Consider the following 16,223-nt stretch of genomic DNA (forward strand, 5'->3'; position numbering starts at 1 on the left):
AAAGTGAACCATTACTTTGTGTTTGTTGTTTCAATTTCTTTGGGAAAATAATCTTCTGTGAAACCTCATTACCATTATCCCCATAATTTAAATTAAGGAAGTGGAAACCACCCGTATCACATCTCTTGCCCGGCAAAGTACCAACCTTCACATTCCATTCAGAGGCTTCACATACATATTTGTCCACTTCACAAGGGCACATATCAGCCTGGATACACAATGAGACAGGGTGATCCCAAACCTCAATATTGCCTTGATATGGAGAGACATCTACTTTGATAGGCACTACTTCCCCCAAATTATGGGCCTAGGCTGCCACCAGCCTATCCTCCCGAGCATCAATAGAGAATACTCCATCCTCCTTAGAAATGCTCCCATTTACGGTTAGACATCCCCCCCACCCCGCCATCAAACAAACCCTAGTGTCCGGGTCTATAAAAATGCCTAGGTTTTCTTGGTTGTGAATTTTGGCTGCGGAAATCCCATGCACTTGTCTTTGGAATACAGTCTCAGTAGTGGTATCATGAGCTACTTTTTCTTCAAGGTACCCCTCTACCTGGAGAAGGGTACCATTGTTGGGCAACACAGGGATCCCATTATTTACCCCTCAAGAAACCTTTTGTTCCAGCTCCAAGATGTTATTCATCGCTTTATTGCCATGACTTGCATCTTCGGTAATTGATTGGCTCCTAAGTCCTTTTCGAGGCATTTTGACTCGGGACAGATTCAGTTCAAAACAGGGAAAGTAGCTCAGATACACAGTCAATAAATGAGGGGAAAGCAGAGAGTGGGGACCAAAGGGAATCCTAGCTAAAAAAGAGTGGTGAGAACTTGGGAAAAGTCTCATGTACAGGGTACTCTTAATGCTATAAATCATATGTCTTTCCTAATTAGTTCAAATTTAATAATACAGGTTCAAATCTGAATCAGGAACCTGATTAACCCAGAATTACAGGTAAGTTGGAAAACATTCAATTCAACCAAATGTTTTCCCCTTTTTGTTTAAAAGGTTATTAAAAAGGAATCCTGCGTATCAAAACGTCATTCACAGTTCTATTTCCTTAAATAAAATGCATTACTTAATAAATATTAGAATACGAAGGTGCCCTGTGCAAAATAGATATATTTTTGAACTATTCTGTGCGCTAAACTAATCAGAGTTTAATCACAGTTATATTGCCATTTAAAAATCAATACGTATTGAATACGCTGGTGTAAGTATTGGCGGCTGATGAGCAGAATGCACAAACACAATATGTGTCAGACCATCAAAATAAAATACAAATGTACACTGTGCAAAGTAGATATGGTTTAGAGGAGAACTATACTCTAAACTTATCAAAATTCAGTGAAAATTATATTGCAATTTAATGATCAATCATTATTAAATACCCCAGTGCAAATATTGTCTGGTGGTTGACAAAATGCAAAATTCAATACACAAGCTATGTCAGACCATGCATAAATAATATGACAAATTCATTCAGTATCAGAGCGTCAGCTCACAATTAAAAGTTAAGTTTCCATCCGTTGTAGCAGGTAAGGGTAAGTACATTACTTAGAGGGGACCTGACAGATCCCCAGAACTGTCTGAGGTACAGGGGGCTCGAAGGCCGTAGCCCACAGGCACACTCTGTCTGCCCACTTCCAAGATTGAACTCATAAGGACCCACGTAGGTGGTTTCACAGCAAGATGGCAGCAGATGTTTTAAGGGCCAATATAAAGTAGGGGGCTCAAAGGCCGTAGCCTGCAGTCACTCCCCCGTCCACCCAGTTCAAGATACAGTTCCTTTGCTCAAACAGTATATCGCTGAATTCCTGCAAGCGCGCCACCCAAGGCAGGTAAACAACAGTTAGTAATCGTACTTCCTCGCACCTCCAGGACCAAGATATCAGCACAGCGTTAGTAGAGGATGTCCTGTTTTCGGGAAGCTCAAAGGTCGTAGCCCGCAGTCACTTCCTCGTAAGGATACCAGCAATCAACATCTTAGAACTACAGGTTGTGAGCAACACTTACTCAGTATCCGGCTGAAGTTAGCAGAAGTTAGAAGTGATCAGAGTGTTAGGCGAGAGGAACAGCGTACACGTACACCAGACACACTGACTTGCACACCGCGCCGGTGTGATGTTGAAGTACGTTTCTCCTTATTTCTGAAGTCCGCCTCAGAGTAGCAATAGACAGACTTTAAATGCTAAAACGCTGAATGTAGCAAAATTAAAAAGGCATTTAGGGAGCTTTATCTGTAGTATACCGGATCGCCAGTAACACCAGATACACTGACTTACTCTGATTCTGCATTAGATAACCACCCTTCTTGGACAAAGAAAGGATATACATGCAATAGAATGTGTTTTTTTGTTCAACCAAACAGTAGCAAAATAACCAATTCCACAAAACATACACAAGCAAATATGTTCAAATTGAACCAAAGTACATGCATTTGCGCTAAGATGCTTGCAGACAATCAATATTTTGTGTTTAAATTGAAAGTGATGTTTAAATAAAGGACTATCATGCAAACAGAGGATAAAACACATAACAAAACAGAGGACAAAGGTTTTACACAAATCTTTTGAAAAATAAAGCATGTGTCAGCCAATGCTCATTCAATACCAAGAAATAGTCACAGTCTAGAAACGGACTGTATACTATATATGTGTTTGAATTCTCCAGACATTTGCACCCAAACACCTGTGAAATTACCTCAAGCTCTTGTCTGTCAAATATAGCCTTCACTGGTGATGGCTGAGTGCCAGCAATAAGCAGCTGCTGCAAGAGAATCATTGGGGGCTGCGGTCCTTCAGGGGACATATCTCCAATGTCTGGCGAAACCGCAGCAGACTCCTCTGAGAAAAAAATAAAATAATAGTTTATTAGTTATGTAGTTGTACTAAGCCGCACATTCACATTCATAAGCATTACCATGCAGTTCCTTAAAATCTTCTCAAATAATGAAACAATGCCAGGTGTGAAGAGCCAGGAATGAGACGCGGACACAATGATCTATTCTCTCCTGCCAGGCTTCCACTTCCTTTTAATCTATTTTCACAGCCTTCTCACCAGTCGTGCTATATCCTGCTCAGTACTTTCTAAGAGAGGCAGTATGCCTTCCACGAGGATAGTAGTGATTAATACTTATTAGAATCCTGAGTGTTTAAACATATTGTTGTTTATGCAGTCCTTATCTGTATTGTTGCTGAAAGTAATGTTTATATACAGCCCAGTGGGCACAGTGTTGGCAGGGGACTTAAATTCTGAATGCATTGCTACGTGTAGGATAGGGGAAAAAAAACAGAGAGCCTTCTCTAAATGTTAAGAAATGGCTCACTTTCTTCTCCAAATGGAATTTGGTGATGTCAAATGAGAATATTGAAGGGGATGTCCCCCAGCTATAAATTGGAAGAGGGGTTCTTTGGGTTCAACCATTGATTATCTATTTCTCTCAGAGGACATGTTTGTTAGGTGTGATAAATTTCAGGTACGTGATTTAGGAAGCAGTGATCATAATATGATTACAGTGGGTATCTCACTGCTAATTCCAGTTACAGAAAAAGGTAATTCTTGCGATCTGTAAGTAAATAATGGAAGACACTTAATTGAGAAATTTAGAACAGGAGGAGCTACCTAATGTACTTATTTGAATGGCTTAACTGAGGCATTAGAACTTCATCTGACCCTTTACATTAGATCCACCAGGAATGCATGGAGTAAACAAGAGGTTAGCAAATAAAGATTATTTTGACAATGTAACATGGCTTAGGAAAAGAGAGTTGAGGAAATCTATCCAGACTCTTATATAAGACAGACTCAAAGTCAGCCTTCCATTATGAACCTAAGAGATTGCATAACAGTTATAAAAACTGATCTTGGTCATAGATATTTGCGGCGCCAGAAGGATGGTGAATTGACGATGGGAGCTCTAGGAAATAAAAACTCCAGAAACTTCTGGTCTCTTATTAATTGTCCCCAGGACTCTCAAAGCGGACTCCAAACCAATGTGGTGACAGATCACCTGATGTAACCATTTTGGGAATTTGTGTAGGAAACCTTCTTCATGGAAATTTGAGGTGAATTCTGATACAACTTGGAGGCTATATTTGACCCCAAAAAGTATAATGGAGTTAATTCACCTTCTAGGGCGGTGGGTACGAATGGCCTCAATAATCAAAAATGTAAGTAGGACATTGAATTATGGTATAGAATAAGAAATGCTGGCAAACTCTGCATCCTCTTATTATTAGATTTATCCACTGCATTCAATCTAGTGGATCACAACAAACTCTGCATCACCCTGGCTAAAGATTTCCAATTCTCTCAGGAGGCCACCCTTTGCGTCAAATCCTTCCTTGCAGATCGCACATCCCGAGTTTCCATAGGTAGGGATGCTGCAGACCCTGTACCCGTAACACTAGGAGTCCCGCAAGGATCATACCTGTTGCCAACCCTTTACAATGCTTACACTAAGCTACCATTCGCTGCCTTGGATGCCATGGGTGTCATCTATACCAACTTCGCTGATGACACCCAGATCCTAATTCCCATAACAAGGAACTACGAACAGGGCATATCATGATTAACAAAATATACGCAATAATTCAAAACTGGATGGCTGTCAACAGCCTCTACGTTAATGATGAGAAGACAGATTCTCATTGTGGGCTCGTGCTGCCAAAATCAAGGCCCTCCACTCGGACTACTCCACAATCACCATCGATGGAACGCCTATTCCAGTCCTAAAGGAGGTTAAAACTTTAGGCGTTCACCTTGAAGCAAACTTAATAATGACTAAACATGTAAATGCACTATCATCGGCCACCTCCTACACATCCAAGCTTATTGCATTAAGCCACCAATTCCTTACGCCACAAAACTGTACTACGCTAGCCCGGGCCCTCATCTTATCAAAGTTTGGTTATTGCAATGTGCTACTGCTAGGCACCTCAAACGCCAACTTAGCCAAACTACAACTGCTACAAAATAAAGCTCTACAAGCAGCCATTGTACAAAAAATAAATAAAAAAATTAAATAAAATAAAAATGGGACCATATTTCCGCCACCAGGAGGGAAGCCAACTGGCTTCCGATAACAGCCAGAATCATCTTCAAAACACTGTCACTCACAAATGTCTTGCCAAAAAGTCAGCCACATAACACTTACCTCTAATAAAGCTACCAGAACACTAAGATCCAACAACAATGCACATCTCTTTATCCCACGCTTTAAATGCTGTATAGCAGGGGGAAGTAGCTTTTTCAGTAATGGCCCCTAAACTCTGGAACTCACTCCCACTGCACGCCAGAATTGAGCCCTCACACCAGTGTTTCAAGAACACACTCAAAACGTGGCTTTTCAATAAATTTGAGCCTGACGCCCCTCCCCCCTCACCTTGTCACCAAGGACAGAAAGTGCCAGGCCGCCTCTGGAACAGCACCCACTCCCGCACCCTCCAGTATTGAACGCTAGGACACTATTGTTACGGCCACCAGCTCTATGATGTAATGCTGTGAAATGTACTGTGGTTCATTAAATATATATAAGCTTCATGATGTAATGCTGTGAAATGTACTGTGATTTATATGGGATACATTACTCACCGTAATCGTATTTCTGATGCTTGTATCTGCTTAGATTCACATGCTGTGCATAAGCCGACATCTAGTGGAAGCTGCGGAGTATTACAGTTTGTTTTTCGAAACTCGAAAATGGGCGTCAACACAGGGCGTGCCAGTAATACTATCCTTAGTGTGACGTCCACTGTACCCAAGATCCCTCACGCGTCTAGTATCCTCAGATTGTATTTTTTCTGACATGAGGTAGCATGAGGAGTAGCTTGAGTACAGATAATCCAAGCAGATAGATAGAAAGGTAAGACTACAAGCAACCATGCGCCTTCTCTCAGAGGGGAGGAAGGGTGGGCCGCATGTGAATCTAAGCAGATACAAGCATCAGAAATACGATTACGGTGAGTAATGTATCCTTTCTGAGGCTTGTGGAATTTGCTTAGATCACATGCTGTGCATAGATTAGCGAGTAGTACCTGAAGAAGGAGGTGGGATGTGAGAAGGGTCATGAGCAAATAAGTGTCTTAGAACCACTTGTCCCACTTGTGTATCTGCCTTGGAACGGGTGTCAATGCAGTAATGCTGAGTAAAAGTGTGCATAGAGCTCCAAGTAGCTGCTTTGCAAATGGTGTCAAGGGGTACATTTGCAATGAAAGCCACAGTGGCCCCAATGCCTCTAAGAGAGTCGGCTCTTGGCGTGAAAGGCAGAGTTCTTTCAGAGAGTGAGTAACACAGCTGTATACAGTTAATAATCCACTTCGAGATGGCACCTTTAGTGACGCGATCACCCTCTCTGCCTGTAGCTACGGAGACAAACAGTTGATCTGTTTTCCTTAGCGGTCTGGTTTTATTTACATAGTAGAGGACCGCCCTACGCACATCTAGGGTGTGTAGTTTCACCTCAGCCGAGCTTTGAGGGTCCTGGAAGAAAGCCGGAAGCGCGATGGACTGGTTTACGTGGAATTTATATATAAATTTAGGTGAGAACCTAGGGTGTGTGCGTAAAACCAGTTTGTCTATATGGACCGTAAAGAAGGGATCCTGCAATGACAGAGCCTGAATTTCACTGACCCTTCTTATAGAAGTAATAGCTACTAAGAAGGCCGTTTTATAAGTCAGGTGTTTGAGACTGCTTTTATGCATGGGCTCGAATGGGGGTCCCATGAGTTTAGATAGCACCACATTAAGGTCCCACCCTGGTGGTGGGTTTGAAATAGGAGGGTGAAGTCTCTTTACTCCTTGTTATGGGAAGTGGTGTATGCCGACAGGGCTGCCAGGTTTACTTTCAGTGAGTTAAAAACCAATCCTGCATCTAGCAGGTGGAGCATGTATGTAACAATAGTGGAAGGAGTGCAATCAACAGGGTTGATTTGTCTACTCTGGCACCAGATAACGAACCTCTTCCACTTGTCACAGTAACAGTGCCTTGTGTTTGGTTTCCTAAATTCCTTTAGGATGTCCATATACATGTGGTAAATTGAGATGCCCAAACTCTATGACCTCAGGAGCCATGCTGCCAGGTTCATTGAGTTGGGTTGCTGATGCACTGTTTGACCTTGGTGCTGGGACAGTAGGTTGTACCAGGCTGGAAGTTTGATGGGCTTGCACACCGCCATCCTGCGTAGGTGTGGGAACCACGGTCGTCTTGCCCACATGGGAGCAACTAGGACGAGCGTCATCGACTCTCTGTTCATCTTGTTGACCACCTTCCTGATGAGGAGTTGGTGGAAAAGCGTACGCAAACATCCCTGACCAGTTCATCCACAGGACGTTCCCCTGGGAGTCTGGTTGGGGGAACCTGGATGCAAATCCTGGGCATTGTCCGTTTTCGCTTGTGGCGAATAAGTCTATAGTGGGGAAACCCCACTGAGAGAAGATATCTTCTACGACCTCTCTGTGTAGAACCCATTCGTGTTCCTCTGGGAGGGAGTCTGCTCAGAGCATCCGCTAGGGAATTGAGCTCCCCTGGAACATGTTGTGATGACAGGAAGATGTTCCGTCTGAGTGCCCATATCCAGATTTTCTGGGCAAGTTTGGACAGATTTGGCGAACGAGTCCCTCCTTGCTTGTTCAGGTAGAACATGGCTGTCGTGCTGTCCGTCCGGATTTGCACTGACAGGTTTAGTAGATGGGGCTCGAACGCTTGAAGCGCTCTGAACACTGCCAGAAGCTCTAGCAGGTTGATGTGGTTCATGGCGACTGAGGGAGACCATAGACCCTGAGCTATGTGGTGGAGATGGTGAGCTCCCCACCCCGTCAGACATGCATCGGTAGTGACTACTGCCTGTACTTCGGGATCGTAAAAGGGCTTTCCCTGTGCAAGATTCTCTCTTGTCCACCAGTGAAGGCTTTGTACTAGTGTTGGCGAAACAACCACTAGATCGTCCCACTGACCACTTGCCTGAGACCACTGTTTCACCAACCATTCCTGCATGGGACGCATGCGCAGGCGTGCGTGGGGGACCAGGTAAATACATGAAGCCATCATGCCCAGCAAACGCATTGCTTTGCGTACTGTTATTTGGTGACCGGACTGATATTGCGGAATTTGCAGTAGTATATTCCGAATTATTTCCTCTGAAGGAAATGTCAACCCCTCTTGAGTATCTAGGATTGCTCCTAGGAACTGTTTGTAGGTGCTTGGCACCAGGCTTGACTTTTTCTCGTTGATTGAGAAGCCTTATTCGTGGAGGAGGTCGATAGTTCTTTGAATGTTTGTCCTGCAAATTGCTGGGGGTTTCCCCCGTTATGAGCCAGTCGTCCAGATAAGGGTACACCGGGATTGCCTCCCTGCGTAGGTGTGCAGCCGCCACCGCCAGTACCTTGGTGAATACCCTTGGTGCCGAAGCTATCCCGAAGGGCAGTACCCTGAATTGGTAGTGCCGACTGTCCACCTTGAAGCGCAAGTACTTTCTGTGCGCTGGGAACATGGAAATATGAAAATAGGCATCTTTCATATCCAAGGTTGCCATGTAATCCCCCTTTTTTAGGAGGGGGATTACCTCTTGTAGCGTAGTCATACGAAACTTTTGGGGCTTGACATACTTGTTGGCAGGCCGTAAATCCAATACTGGGCGCATTGTCAAATCTTTTTTTGGCACAAGGAAGTAAGTTGAATAAATACCCTGGTTTACCTGGTTTCCCGGGACGAGTTCTATCGTGTCCTTTGCTAGCAGAATGGCGATCTCCTCGAGGAGAATCTTCTGATGTTCTAAAGAGTGTACTCTTTGTTGTGGAGGATGGTTCCGGGGACGCTGCAGTAGTTCTATACAGTACCCCTCAGATACTGTTGACAGCACCATCTGTCTGATGTGATCCCTTCCCAAGCCTGGGCGAAGTTGGAAATGCGTCCCCCTACTGGGGTTGCGTGAGAAGGGACCCTGAACTGAGCGTCACTGCTTTGGTGGAGGCGTGCCGCCTCATTTATTGGTGCTGCCTCTGCCTTTACCACGTCCTCTCCTATTACCCCTACCGTAACCCTGGGTAGACTGTTGGCTGTTGTTCCACTGTGTACCCTGCCCCTGGGAATAGTTGGACCCTCTCTGGGAATTTTGGCCGCGTGGGCGACGAAAATTACTATTCCCTCTCTGGTTCGGGGGTTTATTGGTTAACTGGCCAAGGGACTTTGAGTGTCTCGTATTCGTCCTTGGCATTCTTCAGTGCGTCCTCGACCGCCTTACCAAACAGATCGGCTTCCACCGGTTTGTCCAACAATGATGCCTGGGTTTCTGCCTTAAAAGCAGACTGCCGTAACCATGCATGTCTCTTGATAACAGTACCTTCTGCTATCAATCTCCCTGCGTTGTCCGCGGCGTCAAAAGTTGCTTTTAAAATGCAACCAGACACGGCTCTACCCTCTGCGGAAATCCAAGCTAACTGGCCCTTTAAGGGTTCTGGTGCAGAGGCTATGAGTGCAGCGACTTCTTCCCATTGATGGCAGTTGTAGCTGGCCAACAGGGTGGTGGAGTTTGCAATCCTTGCCTGATAGGCGGACGTTGAGGCTACTTTCCTGCCGAAACCATATAGTTATTTGCTCTCCTTGTCTGGAGGAGCTTCGGACGATAACAAGGGTGTTCCAGCCCTCTTACGAGTGTTCGTGACAACTAGGGAGTCTGGCTTCAGATGTCCTCTTATATAGAGAGGGTCAGACTGGGCTGCCCTGAAAAGTTTTTCAACTCTGGGATTGACTACTCTGGTGAGGTTCGGGTTCACCAGGGACGGGTCTATTCTTCGCTGAATAGACTTGAGGATAGGGATGGTCTGGGCAACAGGCCTCCTTTCTCCTACTAACTCTTCGGCGAAGTCCCTCTCCTCCTGGACACCGTGGGTGTCAATATGGAAATGTTCTGCTGCACGTGCGAGAACCTCGTTCAGGAGGGGTTGGTTATCGACAGGAGAGTCGGTAACCGGGGCTTCCTTTTCTACCGGGGAATCTACTCTGTAGGTTTCAGGGTCTTCCTCTTCCCCATAGTAGCCCGTCCCGGTTTGCTCTTCTATCATGCCAAAATCTTGGTCCTCACCGAAGGAAGTCTCTCCTTGATATAGTGAGTATGGTTGTACCTCAAAGGGGTCTGTAGACCTCATCGGTGTCTCAAACCGGGGCTTCTTACTCGGGGGATAGGATCATTAGAGCCTGAGGGTGTAGCCCCTTGTGGATCATATGAAAGGAAATGGTCTGGATTTTTATCGTAAAAGTCTGCCAAAGAAGACATCCTTGACATGACCCTATCTATGTCATCACTGGACCATTTTTTGGAACTGGGAATGACTCTCTCAGAAAGTTTTGGATATTTATCTTGAGTAGATTTGCTCTTTGAAATATCAGCAGACCTGGTCTTGTCTGCCTGTTTAGGAGGAGTGGAGTGTTTCACAGGTGTGGAAGAGTACAGAGGCTGCTTCTTCTGCTGTTTTCCCCCCTCCCCGTGGGTGGAAAAGTGTTTTCCCTGTCCCTTTGTGGCTCCGGAGGTTTTCGACGCCTGGCGGCAAGGATCGGGGGTAGAGTCCCTGTCCGTTGAACGTGGGGCCGTGCTGAACTTGTCTGCGGGCTCCGACTCCTGGAGTACGGCCTAGGGGTGGAAGTCGTCTTCGTCTTCCGACGATCGAACTTCCGTTAGAAGGGAGTGAGGGACTCTTCCGTTAGTAGGGAGCGAGGCACTCTTGGCAAGAGTGGATGATTGCCTGGAGTCATGCGGCGATCTCGATCTCAAACGCCCAGAGGACACCGATTCGGACCGTTCTGTTTGTGCCTCTTTCCGAGCCCTCGACGTCGTCGAGTCTCGGTTGGACTTCGTGTGTTTAGTGTGGGTGGTGTGTGAAGCGCCTGTGTCGCCGGGGGTCTTCCCCATAGCCGCCCTGTCGGACGACCTTCCGAGGTCGGGGACCTGTGCTCGGCTGTCTTTCGGCGCTGTAATGCCCTCGCCGTCCGAAAGCACGGCGTCGCTGCCGTCGCTGAAGGCGCCCTCTGCTGCCATGGCCACCTGCCTGGCGTGGTGGGCCCAACGCTTCGTCGAACGGTCCTTAAGTGTCTTAGGTTTAAACCTACTACACGCTCTGCAGTTTGCTTCGGGTGGTCCCTCGGCAAGCAGAGATTGCACATGGCGTGCCTGTTGACCCAAGGGTATTTGCGATTGCACATGGGGCAGAATTGAAAAGGGGTACCCTCCATACGCACCTTGAGGCAGCGGGCTGTTAAGTGTAGGAAATGTATAAGGTGTACCTATATACTAAGAGTGTAGAGTATGTCCAACCCCCCACTCTCCCTACTTGCAGGGCCGAGGCCAGAGGCCTTCCGAGGCCCAAATCCGTCGTGCAGGAGCCGATGGTCGATTTCTTCTCCAGCCGGCGTCGAGTGTCGAAGTTCGACGTTGGGATGGGGAAGGATGTCAATTAATCAATATTTTAGCATAAGTATGGCTAAGGCCAGGGGACTTCGCAAAATGCTTCCGACCAGTATGGCGGAAAAAAACAATCTGAGGATCCTAGACGCGTGAGGGATCTTGGGTACAGTGGACGTCACACTAGGGATAGTATTACTGGCACACCCTGTTTCGACGCCCATTTTCGAGTTTCGAAAAACAAACTGTAATACTCTGCAGCTTCCACTAGATGTCGGCCTATGCACAGCATGTGATCTAAGCAGATTCCACAAGCTATATATATATATATATATATATATATATATATATATATATATATATATATATATATATATATGCAAGATGTCTGTAACTATGCCGTGATACCTACGAGTTTGGGCGTACAATAAATACAAAAAAATACTACAAAAATAAATAGAACATTGTTGGTCCTATTTAATCAATTTTAGAATAATAGGCGTCTGCCAGAATCTTGGAAATCGGCCATTGTGATCCCCATCTAGAAGAGGGGATATCGGACAGATCTGACATCATATCGCTCTTCTGGATGCGGATAGTAAAACCTTTGCTGGGGCAGTATTGAGACAGCTGGAATCCTGGGCCGCAATTAAAGGCATACGGTCTAAACATCAAATAGGCTTTAGAAAGGGCCGGTCAACATCGTTAAATGGATTAGTTATGAGCATTATTTGTGGGAAGCCCTCGTCAAAGGGTGGCCCTATTCTGTATGAGCATGGATTGATCTCTCAAAGGTGTTTGATAAAATAAATAGGAAAAGCCTGTGGGCAAAGTTGAAGCACTGGTGCTTGCCTAGGACTCTCAGCGATTATAGTGAATCGTCACAAAAATTCACGACTACAAGTAAGGCTCGATGCTCAGGGCCATCTATCCTCCCCTGTTTATACAAATAGAGGTGTGAGGCATGGGTGCAGACAACATTGAACTCTTTTTCAGACGTCCTGCCGACACACTCGCACCTTCCTTCATCCCACACTGCGTGTCTGCCATCCAGGCTTGGTGCTCTTCCAATGATCTCTTCCACAATGCCAGCAAAACTGAGATCCTTCCAATTGAGACCCCTGCTCCCGCCTCCTTCTCTTCTCTCAGGTCGCCCATCTTGGCTCTCCACAGACTCCTTCCTCTTGAAGCCAGAAACCTTGGAGTCATCTTTGATGCCTCTTTATCCTTCCTCCCTCACATGCAGGACATTGCCAAGAAGTACCACTTCCTTCTCAAAGAAATTCTCCCATTTCTCACTTTCCCCAGTAGCTCAATGTTTCCAGAGCCCTGGTTCTCTCTAGGCTTGACTATTGCAACAGCCTCCTCCGCAATCTACCTTCTTCCACTCTGCGACCCCTTCAGCTAATCCAAAATAGAGCAGCGAGGCTTAGCCTTGGCCTTAAGCCCAGGGACCGCATCTCTCCTGCCCTAAAAAGCCTCCACTTGCTTCTAGTTGCTGCACAGATCAAATTAAAATCCCTCTGCATCATACGCAAGGCTGTCTGGGGCCGGGGAACACACTATCAGCAACTATCACTTAGCAAATACTCTACTTCTAGACCTGTACGCTCCTCTGACACCAACTTTGTGTGCAAAAGTGTTTCGCGAAACAGAGAGCAGGAGGCTGCTCACTTTCCTCAGCTGGATCCCTGTGGAACAGCCTCCACCTCCCGCTATGTCTTGAGCTGGACTTTCTGAAGGCTTTCGAGGGACATCGACCCAACGTCATCAAGGCAGACGACCTCTGCTGAAAAAGATTCCGAAGTGCACAGCTGTGGACATTAAATGTCAAAGATGTGGAATACGTAGGAGGACACAATCCATTTGAAAAGGAAGTTCTGTATTTGGGTTTCAGATTGATGTCTAATCCCTCGATAGCTCAACTAGAGTTGGAAGTAGAAGACAAACTTGATCAACTGGCTTGTCAAAAGAAGAAGCTCCTTTATAACTATTGTACATTCTCAATAGTTCCTTTAGTAAGGTTTTATAAAGGTAAGGCTATACCTACACTTAAATATGTAATGAATATAAAACCTTTAGCCCGGGTAATACATTTGATGAGAATAGAAGGGAAATTATGGAGGAAGGTTCTGAGTTTACCTTAGTCTTCAGATGGCCAGTTAATCTTTACTAGATTTGTTGATCAAGAATAATGGTTATCTTCGGATAATTTTTGGGACAATGTCAGCATGATGTTTGTGTCTCTATTGAAGTCTTGAAAGAACTATCAATATGTGTGAATTGTTTTAACGTATGATAATGTGAATTAATGATAGAAATCGTATTTTGTGATATGTAATGTGTAAAGTTGAATGCTCGGCTAAAAAACAAATTAGAAAAAATAAACGGTATAGTACACACTGTTCAAATTGACTATGCCTGGTATACTCACCTGCCAGGGTTTTCTCATATAGGTATATTCCTGCACCTTTAATTTGCCTGGTATAGTACCCTGCCAGAGCTTTTCTCTTGTGTTTTATTCTGGCCCCTTTATTCTGCCTTGTATACCGTCCTGCAAGGACTCTCCCTCTTCAGATTTGAACCTGCCTGGTATACTTTCTTACCAGGGCTCTTCTCCTCTATACATAACTTGCCTGGTTTGTTTCCTGCCAGGGCTTTTCTTAGGTGTATATTCTTGTAGCTTGTATCTCTTTGGTTCCATCTAAAATCTGCCTTGAATGCTCTTTAGCCAGGACTGTCCTCAAATATGTGCTGCGCATTGAAAGAGTGGGGGAGGGCGAGCCACAAAAAAGTTCTGCTACTTCCCCCCCCCAAATCCACGTTGGAAAATGAATGCTAAACTGACGCAAAACCGTTCCTGCCCCCATATGACGACTTGACGCTGTACACTCTCCCTACAAAATTCAGAAAAGAGTGGGACATCGAGCTGGGTGCACCTGCTCTGCCCCTTATTGGGCCTGCAGTGCAGTCAATGGCCTGGAGTGGGACAGAGTGTGCTCCTGCTATGCCGACAATAGTGCGTGGAGGGTGCAGAGCAGGAGCATACAGTCCCACTGCTGTCCCAGACAGGATGCCCAGAATAAAAAGTCATGCCAAAGTAAGAAAGGGCTAGACTGGAGGCCCCCAAATGCCAGTCCAGCCAAGTAATAACGCATACCATATGTTATGCGTTACTTGGCTAGACTGGCATTTGGGGCTGCCACTCTAGCCCCTTCTAACTGTAAAACGATGCCCATTAAAAAAGTGGCTCCTCCTCCACTGCCAGCACAAATCGACACACCCACATCCACCCAATCATACAGTCACCCACTACATATACATCATAAATACACAGCACAGCCACAGGAACACAAACATACACATTCAAAAAAAATGTCTTATCTCTTCCATTGCTGCTCTGTCTTCGCCAGAAAGAAGGCCTGGCCTCCAAAATGCAGCCTGCCAGTCTATGCCCGCCTTCACTACACAGACAGGCAAGCAGGAGAGCTTCCTAGTTTTCTTGTCATGCAGAGTGGGGCCAGAGACGGCTAGAAAGGAATATTCTACTTGCAGGGCGGTGCGCGCGCGCTGCAATTAGAGCATTACTTTCTCAAGACCCTGGGAGCATTCACTAGTCCAACTTCAGAAAGAAGTCAGATCATTTATTTCTGGAGTCAGACTAGTGAATGTGCCCAGGACTGGAACTGAAGGCAGAGCATACCAGGGGTGCACCTAGGCAAAAATTTCAGGGGGAACTAACCCATCAAGTGTTGGGAGAGGCACCAACTTCAGAGACTATGAGGGTCTATGGAGGAACGGGGGGCAAACTTACATGTGTTGGGGCATCTAACTTCTTTAGGCCTTTTAATGAGACTATTCTGGAAATTACTGCAATGTTACAAGGAGTTAACTCTCTCCTTCACGTCTGAAACAACACACTTAAAGACTGCTGTGAGAATGAGCTGCCTTCTGTCCCCACCCCTCCTACCCATACAATCACTCCCCTGACGAGCAACTACTAATGCCCACCAACGTTACAATCACAATTTCAATTGCCTAAAAATGTATGCATATGAATGCAGGAGTTAAAAGTGAAATGCTTTATGCTATTAATTGTAAGGCCTTTGTTAACAGGGAAGCCCAGGCGCTGTTTCCTGTTTTGTCCGGCCATGGCTCTCTAGAGCCAGGTAAAATATTTCGGGGGGGCGCTAGAGCTCAATCTGCTCAATGGTGTTGCGCCGATAGAGCACACAGCACTGTCTGGTGTCCCTGTCCCGCACCACCCCAGGCTGCAGCAGTGGCCCAGAGCAAGGCGGGACACACACCTTTTTGCTGTGTGCTCCTGCTCGGGTACCCTCATTGTCCTGGCAGAGGGACACCTCTCCCATTCGGCACCCTCACTGACATGACAATGAGGGTGCCCAACGGGAGAGGTGTCCCTCTGCAAAAGTCAGGGTCTGACTCTTGACAGAACCACTTAGGGGAGTGGGGGGGGGGGCCCTGCCCCTCCTGCCCCCGCTCAATACACCACTGGGTGCGCCCTTGTAGACTTCAGTATCTGTCCTGTCTTGAATCCCCCTTGTATACTGACCTGACAGGGCTTCTCTCATAAGTGTATTGCATACACTCACAAACTTCAAAGTCTTTTCTGTATATTTCGTTTTGCCTCTTCAAGAGAATTAAATTTGCTTGTTATGTGCTTTACTTGCATTTGTTTGTGTTTGGCAGGCTTGCCAATTTGTTCCAGTGTCCCAACTTCCCTTGAATGGACACACCGGCTTTGGCTGGCCTACATCAGGTCTCCTGCTGCAAGCAGGTTGCGGCCTTCTGGCATTCTTCCTTCT

General features: G+C 45.9%; 1 protein-coding gene across 4 annotated transcripts in view; it reads right to left on the reverse strand.

Annotated features, from left to right (window-relative positions):
• The window catches only part of HERC2 (HECT and RLD domain containing E3 ubiquitin protein ligase 2), a 2,956,340-nt gene that overhangs the window by 1,534,891 nt on the left and 1,405,226 nt on the right, over positions 1-16,223 (reverse strand). For all 4 annotated transcript variants that reach the window (XM_069636605.1, XM_069636607.1, XM_069636603.1 and 1 more), the window contains exon 45: positions 2,705-2,847. In XM_069636605.1, the coding sequence (XP_069492706.1) occupies positions 2,705-2,847 (143 nt within the window). The remainder of the gene's footprint in view (positions 1-2,704; positions 2,848-16,223) is intronic.

The sequence above is a fragment of the Ambystoma mexicanum genome, chromosome 7p (assembly GCF_040938575.1).
Source record: "Ambystoma mexicanum isolate Mex_15411 chromosome 7p, UKY_AmexF1_1, whole genome shotgun sequence".
NCBI lineage: Eukaryota > Metazoa > Chordata > Amphibia > Caudata > Ambystomatidae > Ambystoma > Ambystoma mexicanum.